Source organism: Rhincodon typus, chromosome 40 (assembly GCF_021869965.1).
Source record: "Rhincodon typus isolate 14 chromosome 40, sRhiTyp1.1, whole genome shotgun sequence".
Classification (NCBI taxonomy): domain Eukaryota; kingdom Metazoa; phylum Chordata; class Chondrichthyes; order Orectolobiformes; family Rhincodontidae; genus Rhincodon; species Rhincodon typus.
Window position 1 is genome coordinate 675,395 of NC_063371.1, and position 21,760 is coordinate 697,154.

At 38.4% G+C, this 21,760-nt stretch overlaps 1 protein-coding gene across 4 annotated transcripts in view; it reads right to left on the reverse strand.

Moving 5' to 3' along the window:
• LOC109927965 (methylcytosine dioxygenase TET3-like) overlaps positions 1-21,760 on the reverse strand; it is a 331,959-nt gene that overhangs the window by 251,930 nt on the left and 58,269 nt on the right. The window contains exons 1-2 of one of the 4 annotated variants that reach the window (XM_020527970.2): positions 19,510-19,972; positions 19,154-19,210 (exon numbers count right to left, since the gene is read on the reverse strand). Coding sequence is in view for 1 of the 4 variants with exons in the window: in XM_020527969.2 (XP_020383558.2) it covers positions 19,154-19,210 (57 nt within the window). In the remaining 3 variants the exon portion in view is untranslated. Of the gene's footprint in view, positions 1-19,153; positions 19,211-19,370; positions 19,408-19,505; positions 19,973-21,760 lie in introns of those variants that run through there. The other 3 variants (XM_020527971.2, XM_048618549.1, XM_020527969.2) reach the window with 3 other exon arrangements.

Sequence of the window (21,760 nt, forward strand, 5' to 3'; positions counted from 1 at the left end):
ATCTTTGCTGGCTCTCTGCAATAGCTAACTCCCGTAGTTCCAACCTCGGCTTTGTTCCCACTTTGATCCCCCCCATCCAAGTCTCTGTTCTGAGTTCAATGCTCACTGAACTTCCTTGAAAGCAATTGGCCACATTTTCGCAGATTCTGAATGACATGGGCAATGGCAAGATAGTTGAGAAAATATGGTGAGAATGAAAATATGAGATTCTTGATGTTGACATAACCTGATTTTCCTCATCAGGTTTCAAAAGCTCGATGAGAATAACATAAGTGAGTGACAAGAATCCTATTTACAGGCAGGTGAGACAACTGGTGGTCATTTGTTCTGATGGTCACCACTATTCGGGCAAGGGAGAGGTTGAGAAGGAGGGTTCATCATGGTACCCTCTGCCAGTGTGGAAACATGAACCCACACTGTTGGTGTCACTCAGCATTGCAAACCAGCCATCTAGCTAACTGAACTAACTGACAGTTTGCGATGCAGAGTAATGCCAACAGTGTGGGTTCAGTTCTTACATTGGCTGAGGTTACCATGAACGACTGTCCTTCTCAACCTCTCCCCTCACCTGAGACACAGTGACCCTCAGGTTAAATCATCACCAATCATCTTTCCCTAATAAGAGACCAGCCTACTGGTCAGGTAGGACAAGGGTGACTTTACCTTTATTTGCACTCATCAACAATTTATTATTGCCTCATCTCTTCTCATTTATATGCAGATTTCTATTTTCCTAGGTTTCAGAGAGAAACTAGATGTTGCCAATTTGCCACTTAAAAGTAATAGCAGTAATTTGGTGGCTGCAGCTCTCTGATGTCTTCTCCAGGCAGTCATCTTGGCCAGAAACCCCCAGCATCTCAGGGAACGTTCCATAGGCCAGCAACCACCTGCATCCTCCATCTGCTGAGGCTGGCATTGGCAAAGCACTCGCCTCACCACATCATCATGGTAAATGTCAGACTAACGTATAATACAATTCAGCACTTCAATCTTGCACTTTGGAGCTCACGACTGTAGTGTTGCTGCCAGGCTGCTTTGCATGCAGGAATGAGCAACCATCTCATACATCAGAGTAAGGTGCATCTCAGGGCTCTTTGCATGCTTTGTGAGCACTCACTCACTTTGCACTTCTAGCATTTTTACCCTGCCTTGCCTTTTAACACAAGCAGCAAGCCAGCTATGTTTGTCAGAAATGAACAATCAAGAGGGGACAATATCGTTCGATGCGAATATCATACCTACAGCACATGGTAGCAGCCCATGGCACAACACTATATGCGATTCAACCAAATGGCCATGTCTGTATGTCTGAAGTGGGGGGTGGGGCAGTGCCCAGTCCAATCAAGAGAGACTCTGGTCCGTTAGTGGGGTGGTCCCGTCCTCAGGAAATGTGCTGATGAGGTGTCCTGACTGCCTCAGTATGAAGTGCAAAGGACAGAAAGGGTTAGTATTTTTGGTGGGGGGGGGGGAATGAATCAGCGACAGCCAGAGCGGGAAGATGGTGCATTGCAATATTGTGATTGGTAAGCAATGGTAGAGGTGTTACTGGTAGAAGTGGGTGCAATGGCAGAGTTAGAATCAGTGAGAGATAGCAGAGAGAAAATGGTTGTATTTGCCCTTGCAGAATGCATAAGGTCATTAACTTTGCTGCATTGCAGCTCATTCCTTTGAACCAGGGACACCGCACTGAACCAGGTGGCAACTTAAGACCAGGTTGGCAATATTTGAGTTGGTGCAATGTTGGGGGTTAAATTTCGCACCGGTGAGGAGAACACTTTAAGGTCCCAGCACCAATGGGCACCTCTGCTGCTGCTAAGCAGAAGACTGAGCGAGAACAGCACCACACAGTTGTGTTGCATACTTAATGAAGTCAGCAGATTAAAATTGCGTGAGAAAAGCTGCTGTCACTCACTATAGAAAGACTCTTTGAAACTCCCTGAAATTGACACTGAGCTAAATTTGAAGGAAATTCAATGCTTCAGCCTCCAAGTCAATTAGAACATGACTGAACAAAGTTTTGTGAGAAATGTCGCTACTTCGAGTGCTCACTTTGCTAACTGTCTTTTTCCTTTATCTTTCTATATTATTTTGTTCTCTTTTCTGTCACCTTTCTTTCCTCAAGATCCTTACCTTTTCTTACACCAATAAACATTATCGTGCCTTTACAATTTGTCTTTCTGATAGAGAGCTGGAGAAGCAAGCTGTTACTGCTCTGACTTCCATGTTGAGAATTGTCACTAACTGGTTTCTATCTAATGGGTGGGAGAATTGAAAACTGCACATCAAATGCACAAGGCAACTTAATAGTGAGGATGTTAATGTATGCTAATGTGTGCAAAAATGCCTCCTGCCACTCACTAGAGAGAAGCTTATCTTGTCATTCTACAACTGGTTGGAAAATTGGTCTTTCTGTTTTTGATGCCAGCAAGTTCCTAACTGCTCATGTTATGCATTTCTCCCAACACTTTTACCAATATCCAAGTCATCAGTGCTTGGGAAGACTCTGCGCTCTGTCTTTGACATTGGCATTAATGTATGTGGGAGAGCAGGAATCTGTGTTCACAACCTTACTCCCATGAGTAACTGTCATGAAGCAATCCATTTTGCACGGAAGAGGATCTGCAACTCAAGACTGCTGTAAGAAAATCCTCATTCTTTTAATTCAAATGATTCTGTAAACCCTTGAACTCTGAGTTTGAGAATTGAGGATTGTTAACTGATAGCACAAAAACAAAAACAACATGGACAAAAATATTATTTCAATGGAAGTATCATTACTTATATGTGGCCAAGTAAATGTTTCACTTCAATCCACCTTGATTATGAATCTACTGCTATTATGAATATTTTCCCTTTACATTCAGACAAATCTATTCTTATGTATTTCTATGACACTGCAGGAAAATACAATGTTAGCATAGTACTTTGATTCCAGTTTCTGAATTATACATGATACATCTGGTTGTTATATTTTCCAATTTTTCTCGTGAGACCTGACCACCAAATTGAATACTGTGCTCTGGCTTGCACTTAGTAATATCAAAGTTACTTTGTAGCATTTCAAGTTTCAGTTTTCTTGAGTTGACTATTCAATCATTGTGAGATAGTAAATCTTGATCATTGTCAACTGTGCTCTTTGTTTGAAATATGGTCTCAAGATAGAGCTATGTGCCGTATATGTTGGTTATCGTCTAATAAAATAAAATTATCCTACTTTTATTCCTTATCTTATTTTAAGCTCCTTTGATTTAACTCCTCTTTATAAAATTATTAGTAATGTACGGACTATTACAAAACCAAACTCCTCAAGTTCTTCCACAATTCATGGTTGTATTATTCTCAATTCGCTGTTTCAATGCATGATTGTGTATCTGCTCTGTCCTGTTGTTTCCTTGAACATTTACCATATGAGTATCAAACCTCTTAAACATTTGCACTCTTGACAGCATTGCAGCAAGCTCCTTTGAATTCAGTAAATTGACAAAAGCTTGTGGTCTGTTTCCTTTGTACTGTGAAGACATAAGACGTGGTCAGCAAATTTCTCACATGCTCACATCAGCGCAGATGCTTTCTTTTCATCTACTGCACATCCCTTCTAATTATCTGTTAATAACCATGATATGTAACAGACTGTATTTCCATCTGTTTGTACCATATGAAACAGTACTGACCCCAATCCTGTACAGGAGGCATCTGCTGCTATATTGCAGATAATTTCAATGTGTAATGTGCTAATATTTCTGATGACATCAAGTTTTTCTTGATTTTTTTTCAAATGATTTCTGATGGGCTTCTTTCCAACATCATCCATTGTTTTGGCCTAAGGATAGAGCTCAACACGCCAGGACACCAGTCAAGATTTATTTATGCCACTTGCTCCACCAATCCAATAATCCTCTGTGACTCCACACTGTTCCTCAGGACTGGAAATTCTTTGATCACTTCAATGAATGAAGATTTGTTCCTGATGATGCTCACTATGTAACCAAATACATTTTTGCTGGTGGTGAAAAACTCACATTTACTGCTGATTGTAAATCATGCCTCTTCTCAGCACTGGTTTCACGACATACTCAGATTTAGTAGGCCCATGTCTCAGCATGTAATCCACATGGCTAACAATTCAAGGTTTTTTGTCAGCCTTCTGAAGTATTTGGCGTTATTCTTTGAAAAATCGTGTGTTGGTATTCTTCCAAAGGGTAACCTGTTAAAACAAAATCTTCCGAATGGTATTATAAAAGTTGTGAGAAGTTTGGACTCCTCTTATACCGGTATTTGCAAAAATCCCCAATTCGCATCTAATTTCAAAAAATTAGGTTTTTCCCCAATTTTACTAAACTCCCATCTATTGATACCATGAGATGTTTTTCTCTTTTCACAGCTTTATCGAGTTCTGTTGAGGTTAACACATATTCTTCTGGAACAGTTTGGCTTTGGAACCTAAGAAGGGTAGCTCAATATTTTGTGAATCTTCGACTTCATGAATTCTGATTCCTTTTTAAACTTTGCATGTTCTCTGCTTTTTTTTCTTGTTGCAACAAACTAACTGGATATTTCCCATCCTTTTGCACCAGTGGCATCACATGTCTTTACCAGGCTAATTCCCACACCTCTGTCTTCTCTTCTGCACCAGCAACAGCTCATCTGGGCTTCAGCAATGAATTATTTTGATGCTACAACTGTCTCATTCTCTGTATTTTCATTTTTTTCTATCTGATGAATTCCATTTCTTTCGAAGCTAGGCTGTTGCAGACAGTCCTTTGACTATCAACAGCTTCTGCCTCCTGATTTCAGCCTGCCCACTTAATTGGAACACATCATCATTGTCTTATTGGGACTGCAAATTACCTGATAATGCATCCTTCACTACTTCAGCAAATATTCTGTCATGAGTTATGATATGGAGGTGCCTGTGTAGGACAAAGTCAGAAGTCACATGACACCAGGTCATAGTCCAATAGATTTATTTGAAATCGTTTATTTATTTGAAGAACATCACCTGACAAAGGAGCAGCGCTCTGAAAGCTTGTGATTTCAAATGAACCTGTTGGACTATAAGCTGATGTCGTGTGACTTCTGACTTAGCTTATGAATTAGCTTATCTATCAGATTACCAGTCTTCTGCTGATCGGTACAAATCATTAAAAAATACATTGGTACTTTTCCCGTATCTCTGGGTATATTTGTTGATGTTTAATGTTTTACGATGCTCCTCATACCATGAGTGAAATATGTTGCGTACAAAAATGGACTGATCTGCTCGCAGACTGTCTTATTTTGGCCATGCCTAAACCTGATTTAGGCCTGCAGTTTTTGCAAGACTCCAGAAGAGGTAGAGACTTTGAGACTTAAGAAATACTGCCACAAAATCTTATTGCGTTGTTTGGTTGGAGTAGTTTCAATAATTCTTGTGTTGTAGATTTTATGTAACTGTATGTAAAGATGCAGATTAAGTTATTGCAGTGATGACATACCATAACTTATTTCGCAGCTTTATGAATTTTCAGATGAATTTCAGCCTGTTTGACTTTTAATGGAAATTTCAGCGAAAACGTGGTTTCAAATGAATTTTGTTGCTAAAACTGGACAGGAGTAATTTTGTCTTGACCTATGCTATGTTCAGTCATTATAAAATGCAATCCTAGTTTCTCGTTATAGAATATCAACAGTCGTCAGAATTACCCAATTCGATGTTTAAAGTATTGACACATAGCTGTTCGGGCTTGTGACTCAATCACTTGTGCTGGCAGCTAAGTCTGCTAGAAATTTATTCTGGAACAAAATTATGTTCAAAGGAAAAATGGAAAGAATTTTCTTTCTATTATATATCTGGTATAGAAAATCATGTTTAAAGTAATCACCTCAAGCTTAGTTTCACATTTAATGCTCATCTTTCTTTGAACAGTAAATATTTATTTCTTAGATGCATAAAACTTTTTTTTTTCACTTCTAAGATGCATGATAGTTGCACTGTAGAGTATTTGACATTTTCTGCTATATTTCCAGAACAAAGTAAGAATGAGCAACAAGCACTTTATATTCCTGTATACACAACCGTGAAAAATAATCTGAATTGGTTTCCTCCAGCATTGTCTTCAGACTATGATTTGTCTGCAGTTTGTATATCTTGCTTGATTTCATTTCCTGTTCTATGTTGCTGTCAATTCTCGTTATTAAAAACTCACAGCAGGGAAAGCTCTCTTAATTACTGATTGATAGTCTTCGCCCAGTAATTATTCACCACATGTACAAAATTAATCTTAAATGTATCTATTCTTCTAGCTTTTTTATTTACCAGTAGCAGTCCCAAGCAATGGGGATATTAAGATCACTGTCATCATTCTATATTTATGACATTGTTGATTTATTATCTTCATGAATTATACTGTCCTCTCAAAAAACATTTTCCCCATATTTTTCATGAGGCTCCTTAGAAGACAATAGATGATTCATGGTAAAACATTACTTTAGTTCAGTGAAATGCTGAGCATATTGCTGTAATCAAGATGGAAAGTCAAGTGTAACCCTACAAAATTGTGCTCCGAGTTCAGAGCTTTGTCACTGGGAATTCAAGAAACTGATGAATAGGCAACAAAGTGAACTATGTATCTAAGTTACCAATAAATAGTTAGGCTTTACACAATTTCATTATATGTATTGTATACACTATTCAAAGATGAGTTTCTGCCATTCCAAAAATCATTGGGAATAAGTAACATAATATTTTTGTGGCTCATTCATACATAACAAAAAATTAACAAACGTATACATCCTTAAGTTTCTACTTCAGTTTTCTAAGAGACTTAAACTTACTGATTATAACTTTTGTGTGTGCTATTTATGAGTCTCCCTTCTGATATTCTTCTATATCTGTTTGAAATATTTTGTTACAGCAGTTTAAACAATTGCAATACTACATTTCTATCACATGAAATAAAATTGTATGTATTGTGTCATGTAATCTGTTCATAAATTATGTAAATCCAGGATAGTTCAGGTAATATATTTTGCACAACATATTGAAAGCATTTAATGACACAACAGTTTTAATAAGATCCAGCTCGAGCAGTCATGTCTTTTACTTACAGACATTCCTTCTATCTTACTGTTCATGTCAAGTGGTTCTTTGTGTATTCCTAAATAAACCATTACATCAGGAACTGATTAACTCAGTTCACAAACTCTTAAGTTCCAATGTGGAGAACACAAATCATACTGTGCGTATGTTGAATATATAGCTTTACGGATAATTGATAGATGCTTCGAATCAATCTGTGAGTGAAATACTAAGATTGACATTTGCTATGGAAGCTGAGAATTCCTGATTCAAAACAGATCATATCCCACATGTTAACACATGTCAGACAAAACTGTTCACTTGAATGCATCTACCCATCTACTAATTACTTGTTCAAATATTGAAGCTTTTTTAAGACAAATATCAGACTATAAAACCAGAATGATAACAGTGAATGACAGAGCAGACTTGATGGGGTTAAAGGCAGGATAGATAAAGAGAGAGCATTGGATATAATATATTGGATTTTCAGAAGACTTTGATAAAATACCACACATTATGTTCCTTAAGAAGATAAGAGCTCATGGTGCCAGAGGTATTATATCAGCATGGATAGAGGATTGGATAACAAATGTAACACAGAGAATTGGGGTAATGGGACATATTCAGGATGGTAATGTGTAACTATTAGATTACCAGAGGGATCAGTGATGAGGTCACAAATACTTGCAACATTTCTTAATGACTTGCATGAGGAAAGTGATAGCCAAAGTTGCAGATGACACAAAAATTAGAAACAATGACACAAAGACAGTGGGCAAAAATTTGGCAGATGTGATATAATGCTGGGAAATGTAAGATTCTGCACTTTTGGCAGGAAAAATAGAGCAACCAAATATAATTTAAATGGAGAAAGACTGCAGAAAGCTACAGACAAGTGTGAGTCCCCATGAATGAATCAAATAAGCTAACATCCAAGTTCAGCAGGGTAATAGGATAAGAAAATGCAATATTGCCCTTTATTTCAAGGGGAATAGTGCATAAGAGTTAGGGGGTGTTGCTAAAACTACAAAAGGCACAAATCAGCCATAGCTGGAATGTTGTGAATGGTTTTGGAACCCTTATCTGAGAAAAGATATGCCGCTAATTGAGGCAGTTCAGAGAAGGTTCAATTTGTAGATCCTGGGAATGGAGGGATTTTCTGCTGAAGAAAAGTTGAGTATGTTGGATATGAATTTATTGCAGCTGAGAAGAATGAGAGGTAACCTGACTGAAGCATACATAATTCTTAGGGGGTTTGCTAGGATATGTAAGGTTATTTCCTGTTATGGGAGAGTCTTGGACCAGAGGGCATAAACTCAAAATAAGGGGTCACCTACTTAATGAGATGAGGAGGAATTCCTTAGAGTCATACAGTCTTACTGCATGGAAACAGACTTTCGGTCCAACTCATCTGCACCAACCAGATATCCCAATCTGACCCATTGCCAACATTTGGCCTATATCTCCCTAAACCTTCCTATTCAGATACCCATCCAGCTGCCTTTTAAATGTTATAATTGTACCTACCTCCAACACTTTCTCTGGCAGCTCATTCCATGCAGACACTACCCCCTGCATGAAAAAGTTACCCCTCAGGTCCTTTTTAAATCTTTCCCCTCTCAACTTAAACCTATATTTCTCACACGGTAGTAAATCTGTAGAATTCTTTATCACAGGAAGCTAATGTCAGGTATGGAAGAATTGTCTTAGGAGGAGAGATTGAGTGGGTTGGGCCTGTACTCATTGGAATTTCCAAGAAAAAGAGGTAACCTTATTGAAAGATATAAGATTCTTCAGAGACTTGACAGAGGAGATGCAGAGAGGTTTTTCCCTTTGTGGGAGAGTCTAAGACCAGAAGGCATTATCTCAGAATAAGGGGTCACATATTTAAGACAGAACATTTGAGACACATGAGGAATTTCTTCTCTCAGAGGGCAGTGATCTGTGCAATGCTTTACTGCGGAGAGCTGTCGAGGCTGTGTCAGTAGATAAATTCAAGACTGAATAGTAATAGAAGGGTGAGGTGATGCATTTTGGTCAGAAGACCATTGAAAGACAATTTAACATAGGGAGTACAATTCTATAGGAGTTCAGGAGCAGAGGGACCTAGGAATTAATGTGCATAGATCATGAAAGGTAGCAGAACAGGACAGTGTAGTTAATAAAACATGCAGTGTTCTCGGCGTTATCAAAAGCAGGGAAGTGATGTTGAACTTCTACAATACGCTTGTTAGATCTCAGCTGGAATACTGTGTAAAGCTGTGAGTGCCCCATTATGGGAAAGATGTAAATGCATTGGAGAGAGTACAGAAACCAGTTACAAGAATGTTTCCAGGAGTGAAGAACTTCCGTTATGACAAATCAATGAAGAGATTGAAACTGTTCTCTTTGAACAGATGGCTGCTTAGAGGAGCTTTGATAGCGGTTTTCAAAATCATGAGTGGGCTGCATAGAGAATCATAGAATCATGGAATCATATATTACAGAGGAGGCCTTTTGGCCAGCCGAGTCTGCATCAAGTACTTAGGGTATGGAATGCAGTGTTTGCAAATGTGGTAGAGGTAGGTTCAGTTGATTCATTCAAGAGGGCATTAGATAATTATTTGGATAGCAATGGTGTGCAGGGACATGGGGGAAAGGCAGAATATTGGCACAAGGTGTTAGAATTAGGAATTAGATTTAGGGCAATTAGGCAGTAGCTGGGGAGTGTAGATTGGGGACATCATTTTGAGGGTAATTCCACATCTGGCTTGATGGAATCTTTTAAAGGTCAGTTGATTAGAGTTCAGGACAAGCATGTTACTGTGAAAATGAAGGTTAAGGATGGCAAAACTCGAGAACCTTGGATGACAAAAGAAATTGAGAGGTGAGTGAAAAGGAAAATTGAAGCATATATAAACCTTAGGAAACTGATGACAGACGAAGCCCTCAAGGAATACAAAGATAGCAGGAAAGAACTCGGACAAGGAACTGGGAGAGATAAAAAGGAGCACAAAATGTCTTTGCAAACAGGATAAGGAAAATCTCAAGATGTTTTATACGTACATAAGAGCAAAAAGGTAGCTGGGGAAAGGGTAAGTCCATTCAGGGACAAAGGAGGGAACCTATGCATGGAGCCGGAGGAAGTGGGTGAGGTCCTCAACGAATACTTTGCATCAACGTTCACAAAGAAGAAGGACATGGTGGATGGTGAGTCTTGGGAGGAGTATGTTGATATTCTGGGGCATGTCAATATAAAAAAGGAGGCATTGGGTGTTTCAGAAAGCATTAAGGTAGACAAGTCACCCTGCAGATTCTCAGTTCCATGCTCTCTGCAATGCGTCAACACCTCTCCCTGCAGTCAGCCTTGCCCCAGTTCAGGGCCTCTCTCTCCCAGGCCTGCAGAGGATCTCTACTGTAAAAGAAAAAGCCCCAGTCCTGTCGAAAGGTTTCGACCCGAAACTTTGACTTTCCTGCTCCTTGGGTGCTATCTGACCTTTTGTGCTTTTCCAACTTCAACTCTATTGACTCTGGCTTCCAGCATCTGCAGTCCTTACTGTCTCCAAGTCACAGGACCTGATGGGATCTATCCCAGAATGCTGAGGGTAGGCAGGTGAGGAAATTGCTGTGACCTGGTCTGAAATATTTCATCACAGGAGAGGTCCCAAAGGACTGGGGAATAGCCAACAGTGTTCCTTCATTTAAGAAGGGCAGCAGGGATAATCTGGGAAATTACAGGGTGGTGAACCTTAAATTAGTGGTAGGGAAATTATCGGGATAGGATTCTTACCAACAAATTTTTCTCACATTTGAAAAAATATGGACTTATTAGCGATAGGCAGCATGGCTTTGTGCAGGGAAGGTTGTGTGTCACAAACTAGATTGAGATTTTTGAGGAAGTGACAATGATGATTGATGAGGGCAGGGCAGTAGAAGTTGTCTATATGGATTTTAGCAAGGCCTTTGACAAGGTCCCTCATGGCAGGATAATACAAAAGGGAAGGTCACATGGGTGCCACAGTGAACTGATAAGATGGATACAGGACGGGCTTGGCCATAGAAGGTACAGATTTGCAGTGGAAGAGTGTTTTTCTGACTGGACATCTGTGACCAGAGATTGGTACTGGGACCCATGCTGTTTAAAATTATATATAAATGATTCTGATGAAAATTTAGTTTGCGAATGACACAAAGATTGGGGGCGGGGGGGGAGCTGCAGTTCGTGAGGAGGATTGCCAGAGGATTCAGAAGGATATAGGAGGCTGGATAATTGAGCGGAGAAATGGCAGATGGAGTTTAATCTGGACAAATGTGAGATGATCCATTTTGGAAGACAGAATGCAGGTGAAAAGTATATAGTAAATGGCAGATCCCCTGAGGACATACCTTTCAAGGGAAAACAAGGAAAGTTTGAAGGAGATGTGAGAAGAACTGTTTTTTTGCACAGAGAATGGTAAGTGGCTGGAATGTGCTTTCCAGAGATGATAGTGGAGGCAAATACAACAGCAACATTTAAAAGGCATCTCGGAAAATGCATGAATAGGCAGAGAATAAAGTTATACAAACCACTTAGAGGCAAAAGGTTCTTAGTTTTGAAAGGCATCCTGTGTCAATGCAGTCCTGTTGAGCCAAAAGGCCTGTTTCTGTGCTGTACTGTTTGTAGATCTTTGGCGCAGGCATGATGGGCTGAATGGCCTCCTCCTGCACCATAACAATTCCATAATTCTTTGAGTAGACAGATTTCTAATTCATAAAGGAATAAACGATTATGAGAAAAAAGCAGGAAAGTGGAGTTGAGGGGTATCAGATCAACCATGATAGCATTAAATGACAGAGCAGACCCAATGGGCTGAATGGCCTATTTCTGCTCCTGCATTTTTGGTCTTATGGTCTTACAGTCTTAAATGGAGGCAAATTTGATCAGAGTATCAATGCTAAATAATCTAACCCAATTTTCCAGGATATGTAAGGATTTTATGGAAAATGGAATAACTAACAATTCTTTGTTGTGTTGCCCTCATGGCTACGAGGATAAATGCACCATCCAGCGTACAAAACGGCTAGATACAAAGTTTACTCTATTACTTGTGTTAAAGTTTCTGCCCATAGATAATATGAGGTCCTCAAAAACCTTGGTTCAACAAAGTGCACAAAATGAAAGAGGGCTGCCAATCTGATCATTTCACTGTACGTTACGTTGTATGAAAATGGGACTGAGCTCAGATATGATGTTCCGAGTTACAAATAATGTGGCAGTGGTCGCCATTTAAGCCAACACAATATTATGCTTACCAGGCACAACCCAACACAAGACATCTCTGCTGGGTTCCTGGGTGGAGTGGGGGTGAAGGAAAATAGATGGGAAATTTGAAGAAGCAAAATAACTTTTCATTTCAACAGCTAAATTTCACTCTTTCAATTTAATGTTGGAAATGATAACCTCAGTTTTAGTTTAATCAGCATCTAAAATGGTTTAATTTCTTTCATAAAATCTTTCTTTTTCTTTGCAAAGGGAACTCCAGATTTGAACAATTCCTTTTTTACCAGAGAAACCCATGCCCAATCCATGTGCCAAATTAGGCACTATGGAATATCTAACATTATATCCTTCTCAATATTGAAATGCAGTGTGCCCAAAATAATTCAAATTGTCAGCTAAGGAAATTACCAAATCGTAAACCATTGACTGTACTTCAAAAGTAATCCATTTCTGCAATGGATTTTGGAACATCCTGAGAGTGTGATAAAATGCTAAATGATGTATGCAGTCTGATCAGCTCCACATTTCCAGCATTCTCATTTTTAATTTCAGAATTCCAGCATCTGTATTATTTTTCTTCTAAATTGTGTTCTTCCTTTAGTGACACATTCTTTATGACACATGAAATACTTTATTCATTTGAAGGATAAAATATTTAGTCATCTGATCATTTGGTTTTGCATAAACTAATTCAATGCACAGAAGTGAATTATTTTTAATTGTGACAATCCTACATAAAATAATCTGATAAAACAAGATCATTTCCGGATAGAAATTGGTTTAATTAACTGGAATAGGGGAGAAATTAGTCTTTGGAAGCAGTTAGAAATTTACAAAAGCCATTACACAAATCTGTAAATGAACAGAACACTAGTAGATGGCATTTAACAATAAAGCATAAGGTACTTCACACAAGAGAAAAAAGTTGCTTGAACCATGGGTGCAGCTGATTGGGACAAAGGTGTGTAAAGATGCTAACATTTCATTTGACTGTGACACATGAATAAATAAAAAAACTACATTATTGAAATTATTGGAGTATAAGATACTGAAAGTCATGCTAAAACTGAAATGTCAGTTTTCACAAGTTCAATTACCAAGACAAACATACCAACAGCTCTGAGGAGATTTCAAAATCTGTTCTTTCAATCAACTTTACATAGACTTAATTCTTTGAATAACTGTGAATATTTCCAAAATCCTATAACATTTGCTGAGCTTATAGTGTTTCACTATCAGATTATGCAACCTAATTGTATGTTATGCTGTTCTAGACTCACACTTTGATTTTATCGTAATAATAGATAGGTATATAGCACTTTTCCATATAGAAAACATTTCGCAGAGATATAATGAAAAAAAGATAATAAGGTGTAGAGCTGGATGAACACAGCAGGCCAAGCAGCATCAGAGGAGCAGGAAAGCTGACAATTCGGGTCGAGACCCTTCTTCAGAAAATGCTCCTCTTTCCTGCTCCTCTGATGCTGCTTGGCCTGCTGTGTTCATCCAGCTCTACACCTTGTTATCTCAGATTCTCCAGCATCAGCACTTCCCACGATCTCGAATGAAAAAAAATCTGTGCCAAAGTGTATATTTGAAAAAGTGGCTTAGTGCTTGATAGATGACGTAATTTTTCAGGAGGAATTTAAATGGTAAGAGATAAGTGAAGAGGCAGGGGTGTTGAGAGAGGAAATTCCACAAGATGAGGATAAGTTATAGAATGCTGAGATGCAGAGAAGAGATGAATGCACAAGAAACCAAAATTGGAAAATAAGAGTATGCAGGAATTGTCAGGGAGAAGATTACAGAGATAAGGAGGAGTGCATCATTAAGGCGTGTAAACGTTAAGACGTGAATTTTAAATTTAAGTCACCGGCAGATCCAGGAGCCAGCATGGGGCATCAAGTACAAGGATAATAGATAAATAAGACCTAGCACAGGACTGGATAAGGGTTGCACAGTTTAGATTGAAACAAAGTTTACAGAGGGTGGTGAATGGCTGGTGTGTCAGAATAGCATTTGAATAGTCAAGGTTAAAGGTGATAAATGCAAAAATATTGGCTATAGCATTAGAGGGACAGTGATAGGACAGGATGTTGGCACCATAATTGTTGTGGAAATCAGCAATCTTAGGAATGGAAATCATAAAACCTGAAACTCTTCTCAGGTCAAAAAGAATGCGAAGAAAATCTGATTCATCATGAAACAGGGAGGGAAATGAAACTGGTTACAAGGCTAAAATTAATGCCTTTGGCATTCCCAACATTTATCTCTAGGATACTGGATGCTAAAAAGTAGTTTACCAACAAAGTTGATTCAGATGGGATACAGCGAGGTGCACAATTGATAGGAGTGAATACGATTGATCTAGATGTGGAAGTGCCCATTGTTTGCAGATGATACACATGAGAAAACTAGATACAGAAGAGGATGGAATAAGGATAACTTCTTTCAGAATCCAAAGATAACAGCCTAGATGCAGAAAATAAGCAGTCACTGCTGGCAATATTCTCCCTCTGCTCAGATTGGTGAGAACGAACAAAGTAAAAACAGTTGCATTGCACTCAGCCAAGGGTAGTCATGTTGCAGGTTACAGTGACCCACTATGTCAAAGACTGTAGACTGGCTGATGGGTATGACGTGAAATAATGCACGGTAATCAGGGGCTATCATTTTTGTTTACAGTTAGAACTGTTTCAATCTGACTGGGATAGAAATCCAGTCACAGAGATTCAAATCTGCATCCACAGTAAGATGGGTATGGGTTTAGTAGGTATTGCGGACTGGAAAAGGAAAAGGAAAAATGAGTATTTGTTTTTCAGGATGGAGCGATAATGGTAGCTTTCAAAGTGGGGTTATAGCACCTGAGAGAGCTAAAGTAGTGGTATATGCTAAGTGCTAATTTAGTTTTAATTTGTGCAATCCAGCTTGTTAATTGATCTTTGAAATCCGTTTTTTAAAATGGGAAATTTCTTCCAGATACATGTAAGTGAGAGTATAATGAGCAATCTGATGCTTTTCAAGTTGCTTCATTGATGTAAATTTTAACTCCATTCGTTCATGTTCATTCTCTTTCACTGTATACCCTTGCCTTGGAAAGACCCATTAATTTTGGTTTTGAAAACTTCAACAGATTTAGCTTCCACAGTTTTTGGTAGTGGTTGGCTGGGGGTTGGGGGTATGCGTGAGAAAGCTCAGGTTTCCACATGTGGAAGAAATGCTTCCCAACATCACTAGTGAATCCCCAACTCTAATTTTAAGATTATGCCCCTTTGTTCTGGAGTTCCCTGAAGACAATACCTTATCAAATCTTTTAATCATCTTAAACACCTCCATCAGATCATCTTTTGATCTTTGACATTTGAGGAAGAACAAACCTACATATAACTATACTATTTATTTAATTCTTTTAAACCCAGCGTAATTCTGGTGAATCTGTGTTGCAGCTCTTCCAAGACCAATAGGTTAGTCAATTAAAGATTAGTTATGGACAGTCTGAATGACAACATAGGTGCTAATTGCTAGTATATTGTGGATGCTGAAAATCTGAAACAAAAATGAAAAGTGCAGGTCTGTCAGTATCTGTTGAGAGAAAACAAAATTAACATTTGAGTCCAATGACCCTTCTTCTGAATATTCACATATCTGACATCCCCACGTTTGATCATATTATGGAGGGAATATTGTTGATAAAGGAGCTGAAGATAGTTGGGCCTAAGACACTCTGCTGAAGTGACAGAGCTTTTGCTGATATACTACAGTGATGATTATTTTGCCAGTGCTTTGTATTCTGAGGATAATCAGTTCACATGATTGAATCATCTCAAAATCAACGTTATCCACGAATTTTGTCACTACGCATCATGGGAACTGGCAGGGTAATTCCAAATTCCTGTCTCTTCACAGTGATAGATTTCTAAATTAATTTTTTCAATGTGACCATTCATCACTAATTGTCCTTGAAAAAGTGGTGGTGAGCCATCTTCTTGAACTGCTGCAGTCCATGTGGTGTAGGTAAACCATCCCATGGAAAATGTAAACAGTGAGTGATGTGTGATAACTTCATTTACAATCCAAGCAAATGTGAAACTAAGAAATTGAAATAGAAGCAAATGCACAATTAACAAGGTATACCCTGTTATTTTTGTTGAAAATAAATGGCTTTGCTCACTAAAGCCTTCTTAAGGCATACACTTCTACAAATGTAGTGGTTACTATTTTCATTTTGGGTCTTTAAAATTCTTAGAAAAACCATGCAATCATCTGAAAGCATTTTTATCCAGTGACTCTTCAGCAGAAGGTAAGTTCTACTCCACGTTGTGTCAAATTTGTATTGAAAATGAGTGAAATTAATTTTAAATTAGTAACATATGACCGGATATTTGATGCAGAAGAAGTGTATCTTCTGTAAATGGATAAAATAACGATTTACAATGAAAAATGAAACCAGTTTCAAAAACAAATTGGTGTCTATGTTCTTTGTATTTTTCTCGAATGTGTAAGAAATTCTGGAGTTTGCAGGTTATCAAAGTCTTACTTTGCTAAATTATTTTCATTTTCTGTCTGACTGTCAAACTCAGTGAGTATGGGGCCACAGGAAGGAGGTTACAAAATTTAAGCCTTGGTCAGAATTATGGTTTGATCAACTTTACATTTAATTAAGAGACACGAAGGGAATACCATTATGTTAATTTTAAAGAGCACAAATTCTTTCAACTTACCTGCTTAATTTTATTTTAAACTTTGCTCCTCACCTCAGACTTACAATGGAAAAGAATAACATGACTTGATTATTCATTAACAAACACCTAAAGAACACCTGTTGAAATAGAAAGGTCTGACAAATATTTCTTTAAAAAATGGAATTCAAATGGAATTGGCTAGCTGCACAATGAAGCTGCTTCCCTTATTGAGAAAATAAATCACTCTTGGAAAAGCATGATTCTTTCTTTGATCAAAATATTATTTATTATTCGTGCGCGTTTTGTATGGTCCTTGAGCTACATGCCTTGATATGATGACTCACAGATGACGTGTGCAGGAGTACTGTTTGTAAACCTCAAGCCCATGTGCGTTCAGCCAGCATGACTTGCCAAGACTGCCTGCCAAACAGTTAGCATGCCATCTTTCTAACCTTTCCATGGGGCCTCTTTACCACGTGAGTGTCAGAGCTAAACATAATTTCAGTATTAGTACGAAAAACCGGAACTATTTACCACATGCAACTACCACTCTCCCCATCAACTGTATTTCATTTACAGATAGCTTATTTACTTCAGAATTCTGTAAATATGCTTTTTCCTGAAAAATAGCATGTTAAAAATTTAATTTGGAAGCAAAACCTTCAACTGTTTTTGAATCAGTATCAAGTAATACATCTTGCCATTCACACAGAACAAATCATCAAACATGTGTGATGCAAGTTGTCATTGTTATTGTTTGTTTACCTCTACAATGACATCCAAACATCATGCCACATTAAAACTTCAGCATTTCACATCGACCTCCTGACTGCAGACAAACAAATGGAAAAGTGCAGCACTTCTTATTTTAGAAAAGATAATCAAATAAAGACTACTACTGTCAATTTATGGAGCAATGTAAGTACTATACGTGCAAATAAATAAACATATTTAATTTAGTGATACTGTGAATCAGTTGCTTTTTCTAAAAAATAGGCCAAGACATATTCAACCATTAGAAATTATAGCAAGATTATTTTGGGGGCAACTAACATTTTATCAAATTCATCGGATAATGCGCAACGAATTGCTCATTCATGAACAAATTAAATGCTTTGTTGATTTGAACATGGAAAAGTACATGATGCACACTGGAAAACATTATAGCTAATTAATCGCAAAGGTTTAAATACAGACTGTTTTGCTGCTAGCTTTGTAAGATTGAAATTCTCACAGAGAAAACAGCAAGATTAGCGATGCAAAAGCACTTGACTGAGGAATTACTTAAGACATCGGGCACACTGCAACAGCATGCTCCTCTAGACAATCCTTTTTGATAATTACATTACCAAAAAAATGCATCTGTTAACTCTTGAAACACTACTTAATCTCCCCTGTTACATCAAACAGCAAAACAAAATCACAGAGGATGACACTTCAATTCAGAATGCAATTCCTGGCATATTTTGTTGGTTAAATTTTGAATTTATTGCATGTTTTGTAGTGTTAACATTTAAAAGAACATCAACTGATGGCAGCAAAGTACAAAGGAAGCCCAGCTGTTAATTTCTAACCTTGGTACAACTCTCCATGCTGAATTAAAAACCATCTACTAGATCTTACTGAAACAGAAAAAGTACTGCAACGTTATTAAAAGTAGCCCGAAATGCTTTACACGAGTAACTTTGTGCAAAGATTATGAACTAACGAATTCCAAATTCAGCCTAGTGCATATATGCAGAACCTGGCTATGTAAACAGAGTGTCCTTTTACACAATCCTCACCAGTATTTTCATAGATACTTGTGTATGCTTTGATATTTTATAGCATACATAGTTTGGTGCTTCCTTTGTTTCTGCAATACTAGCTTTGACTTCATAGCTGTTGTACATAATTCTTGTCTTTCAGAACAAAATCTACATTACCCTGTTTCCTGATAATGAAAGCTTTTGTTGGCCACACCAGGGAATTTTTTTATCACATTCTTCTTCACCTTAAAAGGACAAATTCTAATTTGAATTATAATACACCAGATATGAATTTAAAGCTGTATGACGATGTTTCCCTGTTGTTCTTCACACCATTTCCAATGGAGTCAGAGCTTTGATCTTTCTCAATTAAAATTATTCGACATGCTAAAACTATATTTTTCACAAAATGCAGTTAATTTACCTTTTCAGCCAGTGTTTGCTTCTTTCTCTGAGCTTTTGTATTGTCTTTGTTCCCCACCTGCAGAGAAAAAGAACCAAGCACAAAAAAATCAATTAAGAAATGAGACAGAGCAATCTAATGCAAGCGAGACCATAACACTGAAAATGACAATAAAATTGAGCTGTACTTGTAGTCACTGAACTAAAAGATACATTTTGCAAGCAAAGACAACAATTACCAATTTAGAAAATTAGTATATTGTGAATAATTTGCAGTTCATTAATAATATAACAAAATATAACATCAAACGGAGCTAGTAACTAGAGCCTTCTTTTTCTTTAAATAACCTTCAAAAGCTTCTATAGATATATACCTACACTATACCCTCTATCTTGCAACACTCCTCTGAAACAGGCTCTGCTTCCTCCATCAGAGGTAGACGCTACCAGGCAGCCATCTTGCCTCCTTCTCCTTGAGCTATGTTACGGGCACCCGTGGTACATTAGGTTTTTTATCCTGACTCGAGCATCATTATCGAACTGCTGAGCGCTCTCTCTCTCTCTCTCTCTCTCTCTGTCGCTCGCTCTCTCTCACTCTAACCTTCCCTGCCCCCACTTCCCCACTACCAGTCGAGACTTAAAACGTGACAAGCATGTCCACTGCCTACTCAGACTTCTCCGGGACAACCAATCAGCAAAAACCTGGAGAAAGAGAGTGGAGGATGGGCTAGTTATGTTAGTTACTTGTCAAGTATCTTCCTAATTTAAGCTTCCTAAACAATACTACCCCTATGTGGTATCTGTGCAAGTCATCAGCATGAAATCAGCAGTAAACTGTGGACTGGAGTAGCAAACGGAAGTGCCGGCTCAATACCAGCTGCACACAGCTGAACTAAGACCCATTTCCTTATGGGTCACGTGTAAACCCCATAATTCTAGATGCATTTGGGGGAACGGTGCAAACATTGCCATATAGAAATGAGGCATTGTTCTGAATTGTTCTTACAGGCTTTTGCCTGTTAATTTTTGGCATCAAAAATACGACAGTTTTTTTTAAAACTACAAATTCTCTTTACACTTAGTACATTGCATAAGAAAGCTATGTCTCATACTTCACAGCATGTTGCATAAAGCCTCATATCCTGGATCAAAGGTCAAAGTTTGCTGCAATAATAGTACTGCCATATATTGTTCAATCTATTTCTGCTGCTGCAGCAATAAAAGAAGGAAGCACTGCTTAGAAACAGATTCTACGAGACTAAGCAATCATTTTTAAAAACGTACATGCAAGCTGGAATTCTCAGGGATTTTGGATTGGCAACAAAATACTTCTACGATTTCAGCTTCTCTTTTGGCTTCAGTAATTACCATTGTTTCTTTTCTTGAAATTCCTCCTAAACCTGTTTCTGAATTCCAATTGTTTACAAACAGTTCCTGATATTCCACCTCTTACTGCTGTTTTCAGGGTGAAGCTACTCTCTTTTAGCTTCTAACAGTCTCTTCCAACTGTGTTCTTTTACTGTGTTCAATTACCCCTTTTATCTTTGTGATTTCTGTTTTTTTTATTTCCCAACATACTCTCCTAACATGCACTGCTTTTATGATTACTTTTTGTTGTAAATGGAACAATGTCAGCCAGGTGAATCTCATTGAATATGAGTTCCCTGACTGGAGCTGTTAACAGGTGTCAGGGGTTCTGCTCACTCTAGGAGCCAGCTCTGTGCTAGCTGGGTCAGTTACATGTAAATAAAGGTTGACTTGGTGACGGATACCAGCTTTGGATCTACTTGGGTCACTGATTCCCAGGTGTCAGTGGGAATGCTGCACTTTGCCAGTGAGGCCTTGAGAATATCCCTGAAGGGTTTCCTCTGTGTACCTGGGGCTCCTTTGCCATTTTGAAGCTCAGGGAGCCTCGTGTTGGTCTTGCAGATGACGTGCCCAGCCCATCATAACTGATCAAGGATGGTCAGTGCCTCGATACTGGGGATGTTGCTCTGGTTGAGGATGCTGATGTTGGTGCACCTGTCTTCCCAGTGGATTTGCAGTATCTTACGCAGAAGTGTTGGTGCAACTGCTGCAAGGCCTTGAGGTGTCTGCTGTAGAAGTCCACATCTCAGAGCCATAGAGGAGGTCAGGAACCACGACAACTCTGTACACCATAAACTTTGTGTTGGATCTGATGTTGTTATCCTCAAACAACCTTCTCCTCAGCACTAGTACACTGGAGGTAGTGCTGGATCTCTTCATCAATTATGACTTTGGCCGACAGGTTCCAGCTTTCCAGGTAAATGACGTTGGGGCAGATGAAAAGTAGTGATTAATTCTCCTGACAGTGTGTGGACCCACAGCCTTTTCAGTTATTCAGAGTCTAACTTTCCCAGAAGCACCAGATAATAAAACTTTTCAAGAGTTGACAGATTTAGCTAAGGAATATTACGACCCCAAGCCTCTCCTAATTCTGAGACGTTATCGGTTTCACTCGACAGTTCAAGAACCGGCGGAATTTGTATTTGGATTTTTGGCAACGTTAAGATGACTGGCAGAGACTTGTGATTTTGGTTTAACACTCAGTGAGGTACTGACAGACTGTTTGTACATTGGATTAATGATATGACCATGCAAAAGTGCC